Source organism: Podarcis raffonei, chromosome 1 (assembly GCF_027172205.1).
Source record: "Podarcis raffonei isolate rPodRaf1 chromosome 1, rPodRaf1.pri, whole genome shotgun sequence".
Classification (NCBI taxonomy): domain Eukaryota; kingdom Metazoa; phylum Chordata; class Lepidosauria; order Squamata; family Lacertidae; genus Podarcis; species Podarcis raffonei.
Window position 1 is genome coordinate 3,797,346 of NC_070602.1, and position 25,940 is coordinate 3,823,285.

Here is a 25,940-nt window from a genome sequence, read left to right on the forward strand (position 1 = left end):
TGGGTGGTTCCTGCCAACCAATCATACTGCTGCATTGTTCTAGGACCAATCAGACTGCTGCATTCTGAATCCTATTGTTCTAGGACCAATCAGACTGCTGCAGTTTGGATCCTATTCAGCTCAGTACATAACAAAACCATTGAAATCAATGAGAAATCAGCCATGGGTTTTCAGCTGCCTAAACTGCATTAAGAGTGTGCTATATATTTTGGGCGGTTGTCTAGCTTTGCATTCTGTGTGCTGCTTTGTCATCTGTTTTATCCTTTAAAAACAACAACAACACTGTTTTCTCCCTCAAATTACTACAACTGAAGGCATCCTTCATAAAATAAAACCACTGTTGTAGATAAATGATGAGGGTGTTATACAATGCCGCCCCCTGTGGGTGGCAATTGGAAGTGCTTGCTGGGAATCTCACCTGCTCAGTGCTGTTCTTGCAATGGAGTGTGCCTCCGGGGGTGAAGTTAAACTGCAAAAAGGGAGGGGGTGGCCAAACGTGCTTTGAATGTGAGGTATGTATACGGAGGTCCTCTGAGTGACTCCATGGAGGAAAGACTCTTTGATGGCTACAATACAGGACGGTTCTGCCCTGCCCATATAATAATAATAATAATAATAATAATAATAATAATAATAATACTTCTTATTATTATTGCAATGACAAACCTAGACAGCATCTTAAAAAGCAGAGACATCACCTTGCCAACAAAGGTCTGTATAGTTAAAGCTATGGTTTTCCCAGTAGTGATGTATGGAAGCGAGAGCTGGACCATCAAGAAGGCTGATCGCCAAAGAATTGATGCTTTTGAATTCTGGTGCTGGAGGAGACTCTGGAGAGTCCCATGGACTTGCATGAAGATCAAACCTCTCTATTCTGAAGGAAATCAGCCCTGAGTGCTCACTGGAAGGACAGATCCTGAAGCTAAGGCTCCAATATTCTGGCCACCTCGTGAGAAGAGAAGACTCCCTGGAAAAGACCCTGACCCCAAAATGGAAAATGAGTGGCATACATAAATAACCCCTTTTGACACCTGGGAATTTCCATCTGAATTATCCCCAACTCAAAGGACTCTGTGGGTTGTTGTTTTTTGGAAATGTACTTTTAAACATTTTTTTCCAATTCATTATGGATTATTTCCCAATACTCTTTTACCCTTTTACAAGTCCACCACATGCGAAAGAACATTCCTTCCACCTCTTTGCATCTCCAGCACTTATCTCTAACCACCACATTGCACCCACTGCCCTTGGCCTATCGCTCAACATCCAAAAAACCAAAGTGCTGCACCAACAAGTACAAAATAACCCCTCTGCAGCACCACAAAGCCAACTCAATGGTGTAACGCTGGAAAGTGTTGATCACTTCTCCCACCTGGGCAGTTATCTTTCCACAAGGGCCAACATTGATGCCAAAATCCAGCATCACCTGAGCTCTAGGCGAGTGCAGCTTTATCCCAGTTGAAGTGCAAAGTGTTTGAGGACCAGGACATGCGCAGGGAAACCAAAATGCTTGTTTACAAAGCTATTGTACTGCCAACCTTACTGAATGCTTGTGAAACATGGACCACTTATAAACGCCATCTCCAACTCCTCGAAAGATTCCATCAACGGTGTCTCTGAAAAACTTTACACATCACTTGGGAAGACAGGTGAACTAATGTAATGGTTCTAGGGGTTGCTCGTGCGTAAATCGGTGCCAACACCTGGCTGGCTTCTCTGAGTGAGCCCTTTCTGTCCGGACAGTCACTTACCCGTGACTGTATCAATCGCTGGCAGAATCCGTCAGTGGGCGTTTCTTGAACTTCTTCCAGCATAAAGTTATTTGACGCCTAGTCTCCTCCTACTCTCCCTGCGCGGAAGCCTTCTGTGCAAGAAGGGTGTAGGCAGCGGGGGACCCTCACTCTCCCTGCTGGTTCCCGGCAAGGAATCATGGGACTGCCTTGCCGATTCCCCCATCTGCCCCCCTTCTCCACTGGTGCTACGCTGCCTCCCTTCTCCAGAAGACGGGCTGCCTCTCCCCAGCCCGGGACTCTCTTCGGAATCCCTCTGGAGCTCTCTCTCTCTCTCTCTCCGTCCCTGATGGCAGTTCCCTGACAACTAATATCAGTGTACTGGAAGAAGCAAAGATCACCAGTGTTGAAGCGATGATTCTTCAACATCAACTTCGTTGGACTGGTCATGTTGTGCGGATGCCTGATGATCGTCTTCCAAAGCAACTACTCTATTCCGAACTTAAAAATGGAAAGCATAATGGTGGTGGTTTAAAAAGAGGTTTAAAGACGGTCTCAAGGCAAATCTTTAAAAATGTAGTATAAACACCAACAACTGGGAAACACTGGCCTGCGAGTGCTCCAGTTGGAGAACAGCCTTTACCAAAGGTGTCATGAACTTTGAAGATGCACAAACTCAGGACGCAAGGGAGAAACGTGCTAAGAGGAAGGCACACTTGGCAAATCCACACCATGATCAGCTCCTGCCTGGAAACCAATGTCCCCACTGTGGAAGGACGTGTGGATCCAGAATTGGACCCACTGTCACTTACGGACTCATTGTTAAAACTGTGTTCATGGAAGACACTCTTCAGCCTGATCTTTTATTTCTCTTCTCTTCTCTCCCCCTCCCCTTTTATGAAGATCACCCACTCTGAGACCCCACAGCCAATTCTCCCCTGACCCCATCGCTGGCCCAAGTAGGACCAATTCAGCCAGCTAGCCCTGGGAATTATCAAATTGATTTTTGATGTTTATTGTTATTCATGTTTTTATACTGTATTTTATGCTGCTTTTATAATTAAGTGTTTTAAAGTGTTTTAAATTTGTTGTTAGCCGCCCTGAGCCCGGTTTTTGAAAATATTATTATTATTATTACTCGGCTACGAGGGATCACCATAGAAGAGAAAGTGCTTCCAATGCCAGCATCATCAGCAGAGGTGTGTTTTTCCTCAACAAACCACGATACCCCAGGAAGCAGCAGGTGCCTGGCATGCTTTGGCCCTAGACGATGCTCATTAGCCCTGCTGCAAGTGGGCAGGAGAGGGTGGAAAACACACAGTTCAGGAGGCCCTTGGAGAACGCTAAGGTGTTTGGTGATGGAAAGCAAACAGAGTGCCAAAACAGAAAGTACAGAAAGAATGGAAAATCTTTAAAGTGTATTTGGATAAGCATTACAATAACAAATATCTCCTGGCAGATATAGAACGATCCTTGTCAAACAACAAATATAATGTTTTTTGATATCTGACGAAAACAAAGAAAGAAATACAATAACGTGGAACTGTGTGTGAAAAAATTGTAGAAATAATAATACAATGAGTCTAATCGGAAGCCAAATGTGTTTGTTTTGTTTTGTCTTCTTTTTCCTTTCCCCCCCTCCCCTCACTCCCCCTTCTTTTTCTTTTTTATTTTTGTGTGTGTCTCTTGGGCTTTCTCTTTTTGATATGTTAAGAAAGAGATAAAGAGATAAAAGTGTAATATGAAATTTCAGTAAGTGATGTTGTGTAATTTTCTATTACTATTTGTATATTGTTAAAATAGGTTAATTTTTATGAATTGATGTAGCAACTACTGTGATTTTTTCCTTTGTTATTGTTGAATTCTAAATAAATTCACGGGGGGGGGGGCAAACAGAGCGGCACAGCCTCAGGGAAGCAGGGAGAAGCTTCTGAAACAGAGCATGGCAAACATTTTGGGTGGAGCATTTTGCCTCTTTTACTCTGCCTCTACCTCCACTTCCTTGCAGGAAAAGAAAAGACTAAAGAGGAAACCCTACACAAATCAGGAGCGGAGTCCCTAAAGTGGTTGGGTTGGATGGCAGCATCTTGTACGCCTCTTTCCAGCAACTGCTGCAGTCAAGCTGGTGCCAAATGTATTGCTTGCTTTCCTTTGGACCACATCTGTCAGGAATGAGTCAGCTCCCAGCGAAGGTTTGCAGCCGGCTGCAAAAAGCAGCCAGGAACAGAGAGACTGGGATTTCACTCAGGCAGAGGAGAGCTGACAGCTGCAGTCTTCACCTCCTCCTGACCTTGAACGGCAGGATGATAAGGCTTTAGCTGAGAGCAGGCTGGAACACAGCCAAAGCTTTTAGGAAGCACACAAAGGTGTGAACAGTCTCAGAGACAGCCTCTCAGAACAAGAAGAGGGTGGAGCTGATCCACTAAGTCCGAGGAGTCGGCCAATGGGAGGGCTGCTAGACAGGAAACAAAACAAGAGACATAAGGGTCGTAAGTTCAATATCTTCTATCGACACCGGAAGGAATCTTCAGACGTGTCATCTTGAGTGATAATGCCAGTGGCTGCGTTAGAGCTGTCCGGAGCTATCTGTTTGTTTTTGCAATAAATCCTCCTTTTTAATTACCTATGCTTACTGTGTTATCAAGCTGGGAACCTGGACTCCTGACAACATCAGTATTGACATCTGGGCAGCCCAGGACCTCCAGACACACTGCCCAGACTTTGGTGATGCTAACACAGCTGTCTGACGTCACCCCTGGAGGTGCACTCCATTGACTTTTGAGACAGACAGAGGCCAACAATGGAGCTAGTTGCTGCTGTTGTCTTCTGCTTGAACAGGAAAGAGCCCAGCAAAGTGTTTTGGTGTTTTCTTATTCTTCTTAAGTATATTTTATACTTCGGCACAGCAGCTTGTAACATTCTGAACGCTGATTCACTTTTTCTTGGGGATCATTTGGAGGAACTTGAACTGACCTGTGAACTGAGCATGAATCAAAAAAGTTTGTTTTTATATAAGAGGCAAGGTGCAACCTGGAATTATTTTTCCTAATTTATCATAAAAATATACAGTACCACAGCAGCTTACAACAATATAAAAACATAAAACCAGACAATTAATAATAATAATAACAATTTTTATTTGTATCCCACCCTCCCCAGCCAAAGCCAGGCTCAGAGCAGCTAACATCATATAAATAAGACGATATGCATAACACAAGCGATCAATCAATTAAGATACATCTCACAATTAATTCAAGCAATTATAATTAAAACTAAAACTGGACAAGTGGCAATCTTCAAGTTAAAATTAGAAGCATTTAATACTTGCCAAGACCAACTGTTTCCACTGATTTGTGGAAAGATGTCAAATCTTGCAGGGCCCTGGTCTCTTGTGAGAGAGCGTTCCACCAGGCTGGGGCCACAGCCGAAAAGGCTCTGGTCGAGGCCAGTCTGATCTCCCTGGGGCCCAGAATCTTTAGGGTATTTTTATTTGCAGATTGTAAGGTCCTCCGTGGGACATACCAGGAGAGGTGGTCTCATAGGTACGAGAGTCCTAGGCAGTATACAATAACAGAAAGTTAAAAACTGGTTAAAAACAGAAAGAAATTAAAAACAAACATTAATAGACCATTGTGGGGGGCTGTACTCTTAATTGCTTGTATAGGCCTGGCAGAATAGAAAAGTTTTCAGCAGGTGTTAAAAAGCTGGCACAGAAGGCACCCACTGAATCTCTAGTGGCAGGGTGTTCCGATGACACTAAAGGCTCAATTTCTCATTGTTGTCAAACAAGCCTCACCAACATGGGGAACAACCAAAGACACTCCTGCAGATTATCTCAGATAGTGCAGCTGTTTTAACAATGGTATCACATGTTCCCGACCAGAAGCTCCCGTCAGCAATCTGGCTGCAGCATTCTGCACCAGCTGGTTCTTTCGAACAAGACCCAAGGGCAGCCCCACATAGAGGCCGTTACGGTAATCTAGCCTTGAGGTGACAAATGCATGGACTTCCGTGGTCAAGCTATCCCTGCCCAAGAATGCTGAACCAGACGAAGCTGGTAAAAGGTAAAGTTAGTAAAGGTAAAGGGACCCCTGACCATTAGGTCCAGTTGTGACCAATTCTAGGGTTGCAGCGCTCATCTCACTTTATTGGCCGAGGGAGCCGGCGTTTGTCCGCAGACAGTTTCCGGGTCATGTGGCCAGCAGGACTAAGCCGCTTCTGGCGAACCAGAGCAGTGCACGGAAACGCCGTTTACCTTCCCGCCGGAGCGATACCTATTTATCTACTTGCACTGGTGTGCTTTTAAACTGCTAGGTTGGCAGGAGCAGGGACTGAGCAATGGGAGCTCACCCCGTCGCAGGGATTCGAACCGCTGACCTTCCAATCGGCAAGTCCTAGGCTCTGTGGTTTAACCCACAGCACCACCCGCATCCCTAAAGGTAAAGTTAGCTCCTCTTTAAAAAGGAGCTTTCCAAGCTCAGTTTAAAGGTGTGGTGATCCACTTCCAACTGCACAAACTTGAATTTCAGGTATGTGGCTGAATCCCTCCTGCAAAATAATGATAGTCTCTAGAGGCAGCCAAAGATGTCTTCGCCTCCTCTCTCGTTGAGGGTTTGCGTGGCATTTTTCATCCCAACAGGGCAATTTTTCTCTCCATGTGCACCTTCCATCCAAACTGATGTTGCATCAGGTAAGTAGGAGTTACTGGCAAAACAGAGGCAGTAGATCACCTCTTGCTGCAATGGCAAGACAGCTGTGAGAGACAGCAGGTGCTGTCTGCAAGGATTTGCGGGGAAGATGGAACAGTTTGATATTCTCCACCTATCAGGGGTCCAAGCAAATCACCCTTATCGCCTTGGGGTTTGGCCTCCTCCCAGGCAAAATGCAATAACTCGCATGTGGGCAGAACTCCCAGGCCTAAGCTGCTGATGGGGAATATTCCTACACCAGACTTGCTCTGTGGTTTCTGTTAATGCAATTTTTAAAAAAAATAGTCTTTGCTAATTTGATGCCCTCCAATTGCTTTGGCTGCGGCTGTAGTCCCAAACATCTGGAACGCTGCTTTAAACGGTTTCCATTTACCACCCACCACATAAAAACGTCCAGGGTGCTTCAAAATAACTAATAAATAAATAAAGACAAACCCAGCAAAAGCACTGTCAAGGGCAGCCCCACAAACAGTGGCAGCAGAAGTCAGTTCAGACTTCATGAAAGCTTACATGCCTTTCAGGTGCTGCAGGGCTTTGGGCTGGTGTTTTTAATATTTTTTTCCTTTTTATCGATGTCCTGTATCAGCCATTGATTTTATCCACACCCACTTTGAGCAAGCTACAAACCTGCCAAAAATGGAAAAATTGAGGCTTTGGGCTGGTGTTTTTAATATTTTTTCCTTTTTATCGATGTCCTGTATCAGCCATTGATTTTATCCACACCCACTTTGAGCAAGCTACAAACCTGCCAAAAATGGAAAAATTGAGGTGACCAGGGGAAAAAAACAAGTTAATTTTTACAGTATGTGGTGTGATTTTATTAAAGATACATATAAAACAACACATGGATGAGAAATACTGACAGCATATACTGCAAAATGGAGCACATAAGCAGGCACGACTCATTGGCTCACTTCTATTATTCTATGTTTCCCAAGTTGATTCAATCTGTTTAATTGATTTATTTCAGTCATTATGTACTGTAAAATAATATTTATCCCCCGTTTTGTGAGTCTTGCCACGTTTTATGACTTATAGAAATGACATGGATTGTTTTGTGGCTGCTTTGTTACCGATTCTGCGGGAGAAAATAAAAATAAAGATGATTTTAGAAAACCTGCCAAACCACTTGTCGGATGATGGCGCGCAAATGCACAACAGCTCGTGCATAATCGCACGCCACCAGCGCGCAGTGACACTGGGCGCAGCCGCGCAGACAGTCAGAAGAGGAGCCGCCAGCGACCGGCGCAGTCTACCAGGCTGCTGCGACGTGGGAGCTCGGACCCGGTCCTGAGTGGGCAGGCGAGCACCGCCCCAGCGAGAGCTGCGCTCCGCCCTCGCCTCGCCCCTTGCGAAGGGAGACGGGGAGAAGGCGCTTCCGCGGGCGCCGCCGCGCACTCGGAACCGGAGCAGGCGACTCGGCTTGGCGAAGGATGAAGCGGCGCGCCCGGGAGGCGCCTTCGGGGGCGCAGGGCAAGGGGATCGCCGCCTCTTCCAACCTGGGACAGGCCGCGTCCGCATCGAGGGGCCCCCGGCAACCTGCCTGGTAAGTCAGGGAGCTGGGGTGCCTCTCCATCGCGGGAGGCAGAGGTTGGTGGAGTTGGGATTTCTGCATTGCAGCGGGTTGGGCTGGATGGCCTTTGGGGGTCCCTTGCAAGGCTACCATGCCAGGATTCTAAGTCGCCCCGCTTTGCGCGCTCCGGGCACCTGCGCCTCTCCACCCGGCGAGGCTCTGAGCGCTCCCCGCCTCCATCCGCCATCCCATCCGCTCGCTCTGTTGCTGCCGGTTTTCATCACGCGCTGGCGAGGAGAAGGGGTTTGTTTTTATTTCAGGCTCAGACAAAAAAAATAAGCTCACATGCATTTTGAGCATCCTTTGTTTTCAAGAGAGTCTGGAAATGGGAACGGAGCGCGCGCGGGATGACCTGAAAAGGGGTGTCTTGGAACGCGGAGATTGGCGATGCTTGCAACAGGGAGAGAGGAAAGATGGCGGGATTCAGCACTGGCCAAAAGGAATTTGCTTGTCACAATTCTATCCCCCCCCCTCGCTTTTCCTCGTTTAGTCCCCGTTTTGTGTTTCGAACAACCCTGCAGGGTCGGGTAGGCTGAGAATGAGCTTCAGGGCAGAGTGTTCTAGCCGGGACAAGGGTCAAGGATGTTGGGAGCAGTTGTTTAGCAACATCTTGGAAGCGCCAGGTTAGGGGAACGTGCTTTAGGGAGTAAAGTTGCCTTGATTACCGTGGGAATTGCATCAGAGTAAGCATGCATGCGATCAAGTTTTTTAATGGCTTTCAGGATGGGTGCCAGTGATTCAAGCTTTCCAAGCCAGGACATTCCTGGAGCAAATTCAATGTTCCAGTTTGTTTGCTTATGATTTAGGTAAAGGTAAAGGGACCCCTGACCATTAGGTCCAGTCGTGACCGATTCTAGGGTTGCAGCGCTCATCTCACTTTATTGGCCGAGGGAGCCGGCGTTTGTCCGCAGACAGTTTCCAGGTCATGTGGCCAGCAGGACTAAGCCGCTTCTGGTGAACCAGAGCAGTGCACGGAAATGCCGTTTAGCTTCCCGCCGGAGCGGTACCTATTTATCTACTTGCACTTTAATGTGCTTTTGAACTGCTAGGTTGGCAGGAGCAGGGACCGAGCAACGGGAGCTCACCCCGTCGCGGGGATTCGAACTGCTAACCTTCTGATTGGCAAGTCCTAGGCTCTGTGGTTTAACCCGCGTCCCATAATAAATTAATAATAAATTTTTTATTCATATCCCGCCCTCCCCAGCCGAAGCTGGGCTCAGGGCAGCTAACAACAATATTGTAAATATTGATTTACAATAAGTAAATCAACCATGATTTACTTATTGCATAATAATAACACAGTAATAATATTCATAGTCCACCCTTTTCTCCAATGAGTACATCATTCTCCCCTTCCTTCATTAATCCCCACAACAACCATATGAGATAGGTCAGGCTGAGTGTGATCAACTGAGTGTGAGCCCACTGAGCTTCATGGCCGAGGGGGGCGGGATTTGAACCCTGGCCTCTCCCAGGTTCTAGACTGGCGCTCTAACCACTACACCACCCTCCGTTCCCCGTTGAATGAGCGGCCTGTTTTGGGAGACATCCCTGCCTTCTGCGGGACTAGAGTGAGTTCCATAGTTTAACTGTGCTGCGTGAAGGACAACATTATGTTCTCTCTCCTCAATCTTCCAGCACTCAGTTTTGTTTGATGTCCACGAGTTGCTGGTGTTACAAGCAAGAGAGAAAAGCTGTGCTTTTGTCACAGTTCATTCTCCTCCACTGCAATCCTTGGCAGAGCAAGCATTTAATGCTAAGGAGGTGTTTGGGGAACTTATTTGCACCCCGGATTTAACCAGAGCTGTCATTTCCCCAGGGTGGCGGCGCAGTGGGTGTGAACTGTTGCACACTAGGAAATTTGCAGTGCTGTTTCTGGAGCCAGCCAGTTAGCTGTGGGTGAGTGGGACGAAGGCCGCTGGTACCCATCCTGTACCTGCCCGTCCCACTGACGGGATCCTGTCCAAGCCTGGAAGTGCAATGCTCCTTGCTTAAGAGCCGTTGCTCTTGCAAAAGCTCAGAGGCCAAAAAATGGGGGTGAAACACACCTTTGGGCTTCAGGGTCTTTGGTCTGGGGTCTTTGCCCCATGCTCTCCCTCCCAGACCCTCTTAACTGAGGCCATGTCTCTGGAGGTAGGCAAAGGCCAAAATCCTCTGGTCTGCCATCTGCAAGAGCTGCCAGGAGTGCTGTTTCAGGATGAGACCTTCTGCTCCTTCCCCCATTAAAAACACACACACACACACCAAAACCCCCCTTTGCCTTTGATTTGAAAATGTCTAGACATCTTGCAAAATCTCAGCAACCCATCCTCTTCGTTGGCTCCACCAGTGTGGGGCAGTGGTCAGAGTGTCTGACTAGGGCTCAGAAGACCCAGGTTCGAATCTCCACCCAGCCATGAAGGTCTCCCTGGGTGACCCTGGGCAAGTGGCTGCCTTCTCTCTGCCTGACTTACCTCACAGGGCTGTTGTGGGGATTAAGTGAGGGGGGGCATATGTGCCACCTTGAGCTGCTTGGAGAAAAAAGGTGGGATATAAATGCAATAGATTAACAGCAACAACTATTTAAAATTAGCACATGCCTGTATGGAAGTGAGAGCTGGGCCATAAAGAAGGATTGATGCTTTTGAATTCTGGTGCTGGAGGAGACTCTTGATTGTCCCATGGACTGCAAGAAGATCAGACCTCTCCATTCTGAAGGAAATCAGCCCTGAGTGCTCACTGGAAGGACAGATCCTGAAGCTGAGGCTCCAAGACTTTGGCCACCTCATGAGAAGAGAAGACTCCTTGGAAAAGACCCTGATGTTGGGAAAGATGGAGGGCCCAAGGAGAAGGGGACGACAGAGGACGAGATGGTGGGACAGTGTTCTCGAAGCTACCAGCATGAGTTTGACCAAACTGCGGGAGGCAGTGGAAGACAGGAGTGCCTGGCGTGCTCTGGTCCAGGGGGTCACGAAGAGTCGGACACGACTAAACGACTAAACAACAACAACAACTTGTGGCCTGGGCTTCTGCAATGGTACCTTGCATTCCCCCCTCCTCCTTCCTCTTTGCCCCCTGCTACTCTGGGGCTAGGGAATTGAGGGCAATCGTGCCAAGGGCTGGTTTTCAGGGTTAGCTGAGTGCCTCTGGGAATGTGCAGAGTGCATTTATGTTCTTCCATGCCCTCCTGCCTCACTCCCATTTCTGTCTTCTCCATCTGGCACAGAGGCCTTCTGTTAATATCGGGATATTTTTTGTGGGGGGCAAGTCAGTTTCATGGACAGGGCACTCTGCACATGCTCTGGGCACCCTCCCCTCCATGTGTGTGTATTTATGTAAAAAAATAAAATCCTGCCCTCACAGAGTTTGCTATGGTGGCAGAGGGGAAGGAGAACAAAAGGAGGCAAATGGCGGTGGAGCAACAGAGAGTCTTGTTCACTTTGACCCGTCCGCTTCATTCCATCAGTACAAAAGTTTGAGGTTCCTACAGGAGCCTCTCACTGTTGCTCCCTCCACCTCAGAGCAGCCAGACTGTGTGGGAAATAATCTCCCTCCTCCCAGCTTTCCTGCCTCCATACAAATGCACAGAGCTGGGCTCCAGGCTTTTTTTTTTTTAAAAGATATTTATTAAAATTTTCAATTTTTATACAAACAAAAAACAAACAAACAAAATTAAAAACACATATAGTTCACTTATACTTAACTTTCAATAACATATTTCTCTGACCTCCTCATACCTCCCCTTCTTGTAGTCCAGTTCAAATTATTTGTTCAGCAAATCCTTATCTCAAAGCATTACAGCTTATAAAAACACCTTATTTTCTATCCAACATCTTAGGTTATTATAACCTTAAATTTTTACTTATAAAAAACCATTTTTTCATATTTCTTTATACCATTACAGCTAGACACCACTCAATTTCAATCCAGCATCATTCAACATTCCTTAATTTTACAATATTTCTGTAAATAGTCCTTAAATTTTTTCCAATCTTCTTCTGCCGACTCTTCTCCCTGGTCGCGGATTCTGCCAGTCATTTCTGCCAATCCCATACAGTCAATCACCTTCATCTGCCATTCTTCCAGAGTGGGTAAATCTTGCGTCTTCCAATACTTTGCAATGAGTATTCTTGCTGCTGTTGTGGCATACATAAAAAACGTTCTATCCTTCTTTGACACCAATTGGCCGACCATGCCCAAGAGAAAGGCCTCTGGTTTCTTCAAGAAGGTATATTTAAATACCTTTTTCAACTCATTATATATCATTTCCCAGAAAGCCTTAATCCTGGGGGCATTGCATGCCGTAAATTTAATCCCAGTGGTCCACAACTGTTCCCAGTCAGCAAACATAATATTATGTCCAACGTCTTGTGCCCATTTAATCATTACAGATTTAACCGTCTCATCCTGAGTATTCTATTTCAACAGCAAATTATACATTTTTGACAAAGTCTTAGTTTTGGGTTCTAACAGTTCTATTTCCAATTTAGATTTTTCCACCTGGAAACCAACTTTCTTATCCAAATTGTAAGCCTCCATTATCTGATAATAATGAAGCCAGTCTCGCACTTTATCTTTTAATTTCTCAAAACTCTGCAATTTCAGTCTGTCCCCTTCTTGCTCCAAAATTTCCCAGTATTTTGGCTCCAGGCTATTTCTAATGCTGAAATACCTGCCTACAGATAGGCCCAGGTGATAAGCTGTAATTAAAATAATTAGCCTTCATGAGCAACTTTTTTCTGGGCCTGTCAAGAGTCACAGCCCTGATCAGTTTACTGTGTAAACTGTGTTGTCGTCTGGTGGCCCCGGGTCACCCCATGAGCTTCATGGCTGAGTGGGGATTCGAACCCAGGACTGGGGTCTGGAAGTTCTGGCTTTCGAATCTCCCCTCAGCCATGAAGCGCATTGGATGGACTTGGGCCATTCACCTTCTCTCAGCCTAACCTACCTCACAAGGTTGTTGTGAGGAGAACCACGTACACCGCCTTGACATAAACGTAAGAAACAAACAAATAATAAAACTCTCTTTTTAAAAAAATAATATTTATTAAAGAACTTTTCCAACAATTTAAACACTACAAAAAAAAAAATCTTGTGCCCATTTAATCATAGCTGATTTCACCATTTCATCCTGAATGTTCCATTTCAACAGCAAGTTATACATTCTTGACAAGTTCTTGATTATTTCAAGAATCAAAATCAAATAATAAAACTCTCAGGCCACTCTGATCTGGCCCTTGATTCACACACTGAAGCATCTTCCACTGTAACTAAGTAAATAAATTCAGTAACGTTTGGGATCCGCTGTGACATTTTGCCGTTTTATTTTCTCGGTTTTATCCCGCGTAACCCATTGCTGTTTATTACGACAGACGGCCTGTAGATGTTTCAGTAAATCAGAAGGGTGGGAACAGCTGCAGAACTGCCTCCAGGGATGAGAGAGGAAGACGTGCGAGTGACGGCACTGGCGCTGGGCAATAGGCACTTGCTGCAGCTGACTCTGTCACAACATGCTGGGAGTGTGCAAGTGCTTTGACGGCTTTTTGGAGTTTGTGGTGTCGCCAACAGAGAGCAAGGGCAATGTGAGCTCCAGGGTTGTTGTTATCAGGTGTTACTCAACCGAGTTCTGCTTATTTGGAAGCTATTGCAGCTGTGATTTGGTTGCTGCATCATAGCAAGGTGAGTTGCTGCCTCTTGGGTGTGTTTTGGTGCCTTGCCAAAGCACCCTCAAAGCGAAATCGCTCATCAGCTGGGTTATGTGTGGGCCCAGACCTTTGCTGAGCCAACTGTTGCATCAGAAGCTAAGAGCAGTATCTGCATACCTCTTGTGTAAAAATCTAGCAAGACGGAGGAGGGAGGTGGTTAGCTAATCTAGTCCAACCCTCTACAGTGTACGAATTGCAGCTAAAGAATGTATTTATTTTGTTTGTTTATGCAAAACTCTTTAGTGTCTTGCCTGTCCAGCTTACAGCACAAGGCAGCAAACTGCAGAAATAAAGGAAACAATTATACAGGTAATTTAAAACCAAACAACAACGATAACAAGAACAACAACAACAATTTATATGCTGCCCATCTGACTGGGTTGCCCCAGCTTCCAGCAAAACCAGTATAAAACCCCAAACGTAAAAAAACTTCCATACAGGGATGTCTTCTAAAAGTCCTATAGTTGTTTATCTATTTGACATCTGTTGTGTGGTCCGTACGCCTGGCCAAATAAATCGGATACTGGCCTCCTCTTCAATATCTCGACATTGAGGGCAGACTGAATGTCGCTCTGATGGGAGTTCCATAGGTGAGGTGCCACGACTGAGAAGGCCCCGTCTCGTGTCATCGCTCTCCTGCAGGAGTGGCACTCGAGGGCAGATTTAGGCAGGGCCTTGCAGAGCCAGGCAGAGGCCCGGGCAGACAAATTTGACTATTAATTATAATTAAATTATAATTATAATTAAAACTTCTCCGTCTTCTTATTCTACTCTTTAAAAAGGCGTATGCTTGTGAGAAAGCAACTATTGCTCATAAGCCACTGTTTCTTTAAAAAAACATGGTTTCCACCAAATTTTATCCTCATTGAGCTATATGTACTCCTCGGGTGTAAGTAATATTCCTGACCTTGTCAACAAAATTTTAAACAAATGGCCACATTTTCATCAATTTTTCATCATAAAAAATAAATAAAAAATAGCGATAAGAAAGCCAACACACCAGGGTTCAAATCTCCCACTCGGCCATGAAGGTAAGTCGGTGACCTTGGTTCATCAGTCACAACATTTCAGCCAAAACTACCTCCTACCTTTGCTGGGATTAAATGAGGAGGAGGAGGAAAACTTACGTAGGCCGCTTGGAGTTTCTTGGAGGAAGGGTGGGGATAGAAATGCAATAAATAAAAATAATATGGAAATAATTATCGCTGTCCTTTGTTTGCTCATTTAAGTCTTTTTACCTCCTTATCTTTCCCCCCCATAATAATATTTATTATTTTCCATACATAGATATAACAAAAGAAAAGGTTGACAGTAATAAAGGGGAAAAAAATAAAAAATAAAAAAGAATATAAAACATAAAATACAACTAATCACCACTACACTAACACTTACTTAATTAATTAAAATCCATCTTCATAAACATATTATTTGACTTCCTCAAATCTCTTCCACCTGAATTTTTTAGTAATTATATATAGCAGTTTCCAATATCATTATTTCTTTATCTCCTTATCTTTTAGGGGGCTTCTGGACTGGTTCCAAGCCAGTAAAATTAAGACGCTGATCCTGAATGTATTTATTTTGTACGCCTCCGTCCCCTTCATCATCCGCATGTTCCCTCCGTTGCTGCAAAAGTTTGTCTTTCTTAATTTCCGTAAGTATTCTCTCTGCCTATCGCCTGCGTTGGGACCTTTAAACGGGCCACAGCAAAGATTTCTCCAGAGGCTGGCTGAACTTCTGGAAATCGATTGCGGATCCAGGGTTTGCCTGGTATCAAGCTGCATTGTCTTTATCTCAGACTAAGCCGGTTTGCCCTGACAACTGCCCAGGGGTCAAGATCTCCTGCACGTCTGTTTCCAAAGGCCTGTCTGAATAGGAAGGTTTTTGGCGGGACGAGTCATCACTGCAGGAGAGGAAGATTTTAACAGGCTTCGTCTTGGGAGCAAAGGAACATAGGAAGCTGAGTCAAGACATTGCTCCATCTATTATTATTATTATTATTATTATTATTATTATTATTATTATTAACAAATTTTATTTATACCCCGCCCTCCCCGGCCAGAGCCGGGCTCAGGGCAGCTAACCAGTAAAATTACAACAGAAACATAATGGGAGCGGGGACAAAAACTCCCCAATTTAAAATACAGGTTAAAATGCAGTTTAAAAAGCAGCCTCGTTTTAAAAGTAGCCCACAAATCAAAACCGTAAGGGGAGGGAAGACATAAGGGTCAGACTGAGTCCATACCAAAGGCCAGGTGGAACAGCTCCGTCTTGCAGGCCCTGCGGAAAGATGTCAAGTCCTGCAGGGCCCTGGTCTCTTGGGACAGAGCGTTCCACCAAGTTGGGGCCAGTACTGAAAAGGCCCTGGCCCTACTTGAGACCAATCTAACCACCTCGTGACTTGGGACCTCCAAAATGTTGTCATTTGTGGACCTTAAAGTCCTCCGCGGGGCATACCAGGAGAGGCGGTCCCGTAGGTACGAGGGTCCTAGGCCGCATAGGGCTTTAAAGGTCAAAAGCAGCACCTTAAACCTGACCCTCTACTCCACCGGGAGCCAGTGCCGCCCAGGCAGTACGCATATTCTGCAGCTCTTTGCAAACATGTGTTCTGTCTAGGCTGGAGAAATGGATGGTTTAATCCAGAGGCTGCCAGTCCCTCAGATAATTGATTATTTTGAATGCTTTTCAATACTTCTTGAGCCTGCTAGTAGCCCTCTCCTCCATGAATTCTTCCAATCTGCTTCCAAGTTTGTGGTCATCTTGTGGGAGGGAGTTCCACAGTGTAACCGTGCCCTGTGAATGACGAGGTCATTTATTTCATCTGTCCTGAATCTTCCTCTGGATGTCCACAAGTCCTAGTTCTCAGAGAGAGGGAAGAAAACTTTCCTTTGTCCACTTCTGCCATGTCAGGCGTGGTTTGGTTTCGCTACCCATTCATTCGAAGTCATAAAGCAGAGATGCTCCTCACCTATTGACAAGTGTTGGGGGCGCATGGGGAACGCGAGGCCTTTGTCAGGGAGCAAATTTCCAAAGTGAACTTCTTTTGCAGTTGTTTTTCCCTTTGGGGTGGATTTCCAGAAGCCCGAAGTATATCTGAATCACACGAGGAACTTTTATCTCACCTCCGAACCGGGGATCACTATTGGGATTTGGTGAGTAAGGGCCCCCCCTTGGCCTGGCAGGCCTGTGTGCTGATCTGCATGTCACCCTCCAAGTCTCGCTCCCAATCTGATCTGGGGCTGAGGATGATCCGTAGATAGATAAGATAGATAAAACTTTAATCGCATTAGCCAACGGCCATGGCAGCATAAAACAAGCAATAGCTAAAGGTAAAGGGACCCCTGACCATTAGGTCCAGTCATAGCCGACTCTGGGTTTGCGGTGCTCATTTCGCTTTATTGGCCAAGGGAGCAGGCGTACAGCTTCCGGGTCATGTGGCCAGCAGGACTAAGCCGCTTCTGGTGAACCAGAGCAGCGCACGGAAACACCGTTTACCTTCCTGCTGGAGCGGTACCTATTCATCTACTTGCACTTTGACGTGCTTTCGAACTGCTAGGTTGGCAGGAGCAGGGACCGAGCAACGGGAGCTCACCCCGTCACGGGGATTCAAACCACTGACCTTCTGATCTGCAAGTCCTAGGCTCTGTGGTTTAACCCACAGCGCCACCCGTGTCCCATAAAACAAGCAATATATAAAAATAAAAAGATAGCAATGGGTAAAAAGGGCAATCCAATGACCAAGATTATCGTCTGATCATTTTGATCTGATAACAGAAAGAACAATGTGGCCTCAGATGGGCGGCCTGGGATGGTAAGCAGGAGTTGGGTAATGATCTCATTCCTCAGATCTTTATAAAGGGGACAGGACAGGAGAACATGAGCCACTGTTTCCAGATTGCCATCTCTACAGGGGCAGAGTCATTTCTCAGTTGGAATCTTTTGGTATCTGCCCTCAAGCACGGCAGAGGGCATCGCATCCAATCTGGCCAGTGTGAAGGCTCATCTGTATTTTGGGATAGTTAATTTGTACAAATATGGTGCCAGGGAATCAAACTGAGAAGGGGGGGGGAGGCATAATAAAGCCCGTCATGAGAAGCTGATGTGGGTGGAGTCCGCAGGAGAGGAGTTTTTGGTGCACAATTTTAAACCGTGCACTTTTATGGGGGTCTTGTGTCAGTAAGGGCAGTAGACTGGGTGGATTTAAGTTTATACGGAGCCAATAATTAAGAGTTCTGTGCCAGGACTAAGCTTCTACAGAGGGAAGACTTGAGGATGATCCCTATCTGCAAAGCACCATGCATGCGCTTAGCAGCTTTGCTCTCACTTTTGCTTTCTCCTTTCTCTGTGCGCAAATCCGTATTTTTAGCTGATGCGCTCAAGGCTCGCTTTGTGCACTGATCTGGTCAGATGCAACTCGCCTCACTGCTCCCCCTTTCCATCCGCAGTGGGGCAACCCTCACTGCGGCTGAATAGGCCTTTTGCTTCTCCTCTTAGGCACTCCTTGCCTGACAACATGCGGGAGGAGGCTGAGGGGAAGGGCCCCAGCTGGTACGAAGAGGCCCTGGCGGACGATAATCCCATCATAATCTATCTCCATGGCAATGGGGGGACCAGGTGAGTTTGAGACTGAAAGGAACAAACAAAGGCAGCGTCCATGCTCCGTTATTCCCCGGCTCAGTTGTTATTCTTCTGCATGCACCGTCTGGATGTTGGGACAGAAGGGCTGTAGCTTAGTGCAGGACACCTGCCCTGCATGCAGAATGGTCCCGGGTTCAACGCCCAAGGGAATCCCGGTGGCGCCATTCCCCCTCCTGTGTCCGGTGTGAGCCTGAAAAGTCTTGCTCATTTAACTACTTTAAAACTTTAAACCAGGCAAACTCTGGCCCTCCAGATGTTTGGGACTACAGTTCCCATCATCCCTAGCTAATGACCAGTGGTCAGGGATGATGGGTACTGTAGTCCCAAACATCTGGAAGGCTGGAGTTTGCCTATGCCTTCTTTAAACCACGTCTTTTAATGGCTGGCTTGTGATCTGTTTATGAGTCATTCTGGAAATATGCAAGTTGGCAATTTTGATCGCCGGCGGCAATGATTAAACACTTGGCTCTCGTCTTTGATCTCTCTTACAGAGCGGCAAGTCACAGAGTTCGTTTAGCAAAGGTAAGTTGTGATGTTCCCTCTTCCCCTTTAAAAATAAGAACATAAGATGAACCTGCTGAATCAGGCCAATGGCCCATCGAGTCCCCCTTCCTGTTCTCATAGCGGCCAAACAGAAGCCCCAATGGGAAGCAGGCAAGCAGGATTCGAATACGAGCCCCCTCTCCCTTCCTCTGGTTTCCAGGAACTGGTGTTTAGAACCATTGCTGCCTCTGACTATGGAGTCAGACCACCCATTGTGGCTAGTAGCTACGGCAGCCCTCTTTTCCTTCACGAATTTGTCCAATCCTCTTTCGAAGCTGCCTCCCGTGGCAATGAGTTCCATAGTTTAACTCCGCACTGCGTGAAGAAGGACTTCCTTGTAGGTTTCTGTTTCTGAAGTTTTGGCTCATTTGCTCAACAGGCCATGAGTGACAGCGGCTTCCACGTCCTGGCTGTTGACTACCGAGGTAAGTTCCGATGCACAAATAATGCCAGGGTCTTGCGGGACACGCGGATGGTGTGTTTTCCTCTGACCCTTCATCCGATGCCTCCCTCCAGGCTACGCAGACTCCACCGGCCACCCCAGCGAAAACGGCTTCACCACGGACATCCAGTTTGTCTACGACTGGGTCAAAGCCCGCAGCCGCAACAGCACAGTCATCTTCTGGGGACACTCGATGGGCACTGGGTAGGTTTTGCGTTCTCAGCCCTGTCTCCGGGTGCCCTCTTTATTGTGGATTCTGTTGGAAACACGCACGGCTGCCAACTTCCCAAGTCATTGGGACATTTCTCTGGTGGTCCTCGCTGGCCGTAAATCTCCCTCAGTCCAGAGAGACCGGTAATAAGCGGCCCCTCTCCTCTGAGAAGAGCACGCTAGTCTTCTAGCTTATCCTAGCAGAAGAAAGACTCCATCAGTAGTTCTAAACTACTTTATTTACAGTCTTATAATACAGAGACTCCATCAGTACATCTGTGCTCTTTGAACACCAGTACAGAACTGCATCAGGACACGGGTGGCGCTGTGGGTTAAACCACAGAGCCTAGGGCTTGCCGATCAGAAGGTCGGTGGTTCGAATCCCCGCGACAGGGTGAGCTCCCGTTGCTCGGTCCCTGCTCCTGCCAACCTAGCAGTCTGAAAGCACGTCAAAGTGCAAGTAGATAAATAGGTACCACTCTGGCGGGAAGGTAAACGGCGTTTCCGTGCGCTGCTCTGGTTCGCCAGAAGCGGCTTAGTCTTGCTGGCTGCATGACCCCAAAGTTGTACGCTGGCTCCCTCGGCCAGTAAAGTGAGATGAGCGCCGCAACCCCAGAGTCGGCCACGACTGGACCTAATGGTCAGGGATCCCTTTACCTTTACTTTACAGAACTGCATCACATACAGAAGTGAAACTACCGTAACTTCCAACAGTACTTCCTGTCTCATACTCACTCAGACACTCACATGATGTATACAAAACATAACAATAGTACCACTCGCTGGAGCAGCTCAGATAGATAAAAATCCTAACATCACTCCCCCATTTTTAGGTAACCGTTTCTGTGTAAGCTAGTGCAGCATCAAGTGACATAAACAAACCGTTGTCATACAAATAGTATACCCCTGTTGTACCAGTTTCACTTTTGGAACTACCTGCAACTGGACTGACCAGTTCAAACCTCTGGTTACCTGTCTTCCATGGGACTAGAGCTTTTGCTCTATCTTGGTCTGAGGAAACAGTGTTGACCCTTGCAACCTTCAGGTGTGGTTTTGTCTCTCCTGTGGACAAACCTGGTACCTCACTCAAGACCTCAGTGTCTGAAACATGGTTTGAGCTGGGGAGAGGGCTCTTGTGTTCGAATTCTGCTCGCTGGTTTCCCACAGGCAGCTGTGTCCAGGGCAGCTGTCTACCAGCTCTCTCTGGTACGCAGGCTGAGACCCTCCCTGCCCGCAGACTGTCTCGCCAGAATGAAGCATGCTCTGGTTATCACTCGCTTGGACTGCTGCCATGCACTCTACATGGGGCTACCTTTGAAGGTGACCCGGAAACTACAACTAATCCAGAATGCAGAAGCCAGACTGGTGACTGGGAGCGGCCACCAAGACCACATAACACCGGTCTTGAAAGACCTCCATTGGCTCCCAATACGTTTCCGGGCACAATTCAAAGTGTTGGTGCTGACCTTGAAAGCCCTAAACAGCCTCGGCCCAGTATACCTGAAGGAGCGTCTCCACCCCCATCGTTCAGCCCGGACACTGAGGTCCAGCTCCGAGCGTCTTCTGGTGGTTCCCTCCCTGCGAGAAGTGCGGTTACAGGGAACCAGGCAGAGGGCCTTTTTGGTGGTGGCCCCCATCCTGCGGAATGCCCTCCCATCAGATCTCAAAGAAATAAACTGCTATCTGACATTTAGAAGACATCTGAAGGCTGCCCTGTTTAGGGAAGTTTTTATAGACTGATGTTTTAATGAATTTTTAATCTTTTGTTGGAAGCTGCCCAGAGTGGCTGGGGAAACCCAGGCAGATGGGTGGGGTAGAAATAATAATAATAATAATAATAATAATAGCCTTTCCCCATGAGAACAGGATGTCAGGCTCAATGAGTCATTGGACTAATCCAGGAGAGATCTTCTGGGCCAGCAATGTGACAATATCCCTCTTTCCTGTTTCCCTGCAGAATTGCTACCAACACTGCTAGGAGGCTGAAAGAAAAAGGTAATTATATATATCTGTGTGTGGAAGGGTCACGGCCTCACAAACCAAGGAGCCCTGGTTGTGGGTACATAGCAAGCTGCAAAGTGCTGTCCACACTGACTGACAGCAGCTCTCCAGCGTTTTAGACAAGGGAACCTGTTCCTAAATTCTACTTGGAGGCACCAGGGATCGAACCCGCGACCTTCTGCCGCCAAGGCAGATGCTCTGCCACTGAGCTACAGATTAGAGAGAGCCATTTGCGCACACTTTTGTGTGTAGGAAATGGCCTGGTGGCGCTGTGGGTTAAACCACAGAGCCTAGGACTTGCCGGTCAGAAGGTCGGCGGTCCGAATCCCCGCGACGGGGTGAGCTCCCATTGCTCGGTCCCTGCTCCTGCCAACCTAGCAGTTCAAAAGCACGTCAAAGTGCAACTAGATAAATAGGTACCGCTCCGGCGGGAAGGTAAACGGCATTTCTGTGCGCTGCTCTGGTTTGCCAGAAGCGGCTTAGTCATGCTGGCCACATGACCCGGAAGCTGTACGCCGGCTCCCTCGGCCAGTAAAGCGAGATGAGCGCCACAACCCCAGAGTCGGCCACGACTAGACCTAATGGTCAGGGGTCCCTTTACTTTTACAGGGTTATTAAACCTTTAAACTAAGCCAGTGTGGTGCAGTGGTTAAGAGCGGTGGACTCATAATCTGGTGAACCGGGTTTGCGTCTCCACTCCTCCACATGCAGCTGCTGGGTGATCTTGGGCCAGTCACACTTCTCTGAAGTCTCTCAGCCCCACTCACCTCACAGAGTGTTTGTTGTGGGGGAGGAAGGGAAAGGAGAATGTTAGCCGCTTTGAGACTCCTTCGGGTAGTGATAAAGCGGGATATCAAATCCAAACTCTTCTTCTTCTTCTTGGAAGTGAGGAGATTGGCTTTTGCATAGGGTGAGCAAATCGGGAGCATGAGCCACAGATTTGGCCCTGAAATCCGTTTCAGTGGTGTCCTCAAGGGTGTTTCTGAGCATGTTCAAAACGCCCTTCTTTCTCCGGTTTATTCTTACAGCTCTCTGTTAACGCGTGCGTGAAGCAACATCTGTTTGTGTATGATGTCAAGAGAGAGGCTGTCAACACAAATGACAGATGCAACTGGGTCCCCCTCCCCACTTTCTCCCGTACTTCTGCTGAATCCTCATTCGTGACGCCATTCCTATGTACTTTCCCAAAGCCCCTTACTCAAAACTGCATATAGTTTGCCCCCAGGTCTATAGGGTTTGGAAGAGACTGGGGTGGTGAGGAAGCTGAGAAGCCCCGGAAAGATGGTGTTGTAAACAAAAATTACCCTTTTCCCTTATGGGGGACACAAGAGCCCGTATAGAGTCCTTATGTAGGTTCCCTATTGGTAGGAGAAAATAACAGAGGCCAACCAGAGAATATTGAGAAGCAAAGCAGTTAGTAAGCTTGATCTTTATTGATCTGTTGCAACAGGGTGCTCCCCTCACACGCAGGAAAGGAGGAGGAGGAACCCAGAAAAATGGTGCACAAGGCCTTATAAAGACTTTTTAAATTCCCATCCTGTAGATTAGGACCACCCCCAGAAACATCATACATACATCACAGAAGGGGTGTAACCTAAGACCACCCCTCAGATAAATCACACCTACATCACAGAAAAGGCCGTCTAAAACAGAAATTTGAATGTTGTTTATCTCCTGTCTGGCAGGTTACTTGATTGGATTGCCTGGGGAGCCTGGCCAGTCTTTTGTAATGATAAATACTTAGTTCCTAAGGCATGTCACAGGCTCACACCCTATTCAAACACAGACATGCCCTTAAGACAGGATTTGTGAAGGAAAAGACAATGGGGAGGCTTTTCCACTTTGACCTTGCAGAGAAAACATTTGCTCAATTTAGGAATCAAAATGGCTTCAGGTTGGTCTTCCTGTGCTGATCTATGTACATGCGGTTATGAATATTACCATATATCTAAGACCTCAAAATTCCTGTCACAGATGGGATGAGGGTGGAACTCGACATGTGATTCCGAGCTGAGATCCTGCATTTGGGGACTAGATTGCGACCCTGCAATGATTTTGTGTCGGCAGCAATCAAACAGGGCTTCATTCTGCCTTGCAGTTGTTCTGGAGGGGTAACAGGGCTCCATCTCCACACCCTCCTCAAATTTTGCAAGTTGACTGTTCAAGTCAGCCTGGATTTCTGTATATTTTGTCTCTGTCGGACTGGAATAGCTTGCTGCCCTGGTTCTTCTGGTGGAGAAAAGCTGCTCTTCTCCAGGGATTTGTCTTGGCGTCTCTCCAAGGGCTTTTCGTAGAATTGTAGAATTAAATCACAGAATCGTAGTGTTGGAAGGGAACACCAAGGATCCAACTCCCCAATACAGGAATCACAGCTAAGAAATCACTGACAGATGTCAATCCAACCTCTTTTTAAAAACCTCCAAGGAAGGAGAGTCCATCACCTTTTGAGAGAGTCTGTTCCGCTGCTGACAGCTCTTGTCATCCAAAAGTGCTTCTTAAAGTTTAGTAGGAATCTTCTTTCTTATCAATTGACAAGAAATATAATAATAATAATAATAATAATAATAATAATAATAATAATAATAATAATTTATACCCCGCCCTCCCCAGCCAAGACTGGGCTCAGGGAGGCTAACACCAGGTATAAAAACAATTGATCGAAATACAACTTAAAAACAAGATTAAAACACAACATTAAAATGCGGCCTCATTTCAGTAGGAACTCAAATCAAAAACTTTTTTGGGGATGAAAATGTCAAGTCTTCACCAAGGCCAACTATCCAGACTGGTCCTACGTGGGCCAGGAAAAAAAGCCAGGGAAGTCCCCAAATGGACTATGACTTTCCTTGATCTGGACACTCGACTTGCGTTGATGCAGCCCAGGACTGCGTTTGCTTCCACTTTCATTTTCCAATTCCCACCTCTTCCCCCCGCAGATGGAACCATAGTCAATGCGCTGGTTCTGGAGGCTCCTTACACCAACATCCGAGATGCAGCTGCCACCATCCCCGTTACAAAAGTAAGATTTAGCGCTCTTCTTTCGCAACCCCCTGCTGCCACTGAAACAGCTTGCTGAACAACTCTGTAAACAGCGGGGTGTGCCAATTGGCAAGTGGTTTTTATCTCTATTCTGTTTGGCTAGGGTGGGGAACTTCAGCCCAGAGAGCAAAAGTCAAATGTAACATGACAAGAGGCATTCTAGGTCAGACCATTGGTCCAGCATCCTGTTCTCACAGTGGCCCCCCAAAGCCCCAATGGGAAACACATAAGCAGGATCCGAGCGCAAGGATCCTGCGGGTTCCAGTGACTGGTATTCAGAACCATTGCTGCCTTTGACCAGAGGATAGCCATTGTGGCTAGTGCCTGGAGGCGGTTGGAGGATGGATGGCGGCTAACAGATTGAGGTTGAATCCTGACAAGACAGAAGTACTGTTTTGGGGGGACAGGAGGCGGGCGGGTGTGGAGGACTCCCTGGTCCTGAATGGGGTCACTGTGCCCCTGAAGGACCAGGTGCGCAGCCTGGGAGTCATTTTGGACTCACAGCTGTCCATGGAGGCGCAGGTCAATTCTGTGTCCAGGGCAGCAGTTTATCAGCTCCATCTGGTACGCAGGATGAGACCCTCCCTGCCCACGGACTGCCTTGCCAGAGTGGTGCATGCTCTGGTTATCTTCCGCTTGGACTACTGCAATGTGCTCTATGTGGGGCTACCTTTGAAGGTGACCCGGAAACTACAACTAATCCAGAATGCGGCAGCTAGACTGGCGACTGGGAGCGGCCGCCGAGACCACATAACACCGGTCCTGAGAGATCTGCATTAGCTCCCAGTACGTTTCCAAGCACAATTCAAAGGGTTGGTGCTGACCTTGAAAGCCGTAAAGGGCATCGGTCCTGTATACCTGAAGGAGCATCTCCACCCCCATCGTTCTGCCCGGACGCTGAGATCCAGCTCTGACGGCCTTCTGGCGGTTCCCTCATTGCGAGAAGCAAAGCTACAGGGAACCAGGCAGAGGGCCTTCTCGGTAGTGGCGCCCGCCCTGTGGAACGCACTCCCATCAGATGTCAAAGAGATAAACAACTATCTGACATTCAGAAGACATCTTAAGGCAGCCCTGTTCAGGGAAGTTTTTAATCTGTGATATTGTGTATTTTTGGTTTCTATGGAAGCCGCCCAGAGTGGCTGGGGAAACCCAGCCAGATGGACGGGGTACAAATAAATTATTATTATTATTATTATTATTATTATTATTATTATTATTATTATTATTAGGATCCGAGCGCAAGGATCCTGCGGGTTCCAGTGACTGGTATTCAGAACCATTGCTGCCTTTGACCAGAGGATAGCCATTGTGGCTAGTAGCTGTTGATAGCCTTCTGCCCCATGAATCTGTCCAGTCCTCTTTGAAAGCCCT

At 47.0% G+C, this 25,940-nt stretch overlaps 1 protein-coding gene across 1 annotated transcript in view; it reads left to right on the forward strand.

Annotated features, from left to right (window-relative positions):
- Nucleotides 1-7,772: 7,772 nt before the first annotated feature.
- ABHD12B (abhydrolase domain containing 12B) overlaps nucleotides 7,773-25,940 on the forward strand; it is a 29,909-nt gene continuing 11,741 nt past the window's right edge. The window contains exons 1-9 of the mRNA XM_053365712.1: nucleotides 7,773-7,985; nucleotides 15,217-15,350; nucleotides 16,746-16,848; nucleotides 18,191-18,310; nucleotides 18,826-18,856; nucleotides 19,257-19,302; nucleotides 19,394-19,523; nucleotides 21,487-21,524; nucleotides 24,467-24,549. Coding sequence (XP_053221687.1) covers nucleotides 7,873-7,985; nucleotides 15,217-15,350; nucleotides 16,746-16,848; nucleotides 18,191-18,310; nucleotides 18,826-18,856; nucleotides 19,257-19,302; nucleotides 19,394-19,523; nucleotides 21,487-21,524; nucleotides 24,467-24,549 — 798 coding nt within the window. The 5' untranslated portion in view covers nucleotides 7,773-7,872. The remainder of the gene's footprint in view (nucleotides 7,986-15,216; nucleotides 15,351-16,745; nucleotides 16,849-18,190; nucleotides 18,311-18,825; nucleotides 18,857-19,256; nucleotides 19,303-19,393; nucleotides 19,524-21,486; nucleotides 21,525-24,466; nucleotides 24,550-25,940) is intronic.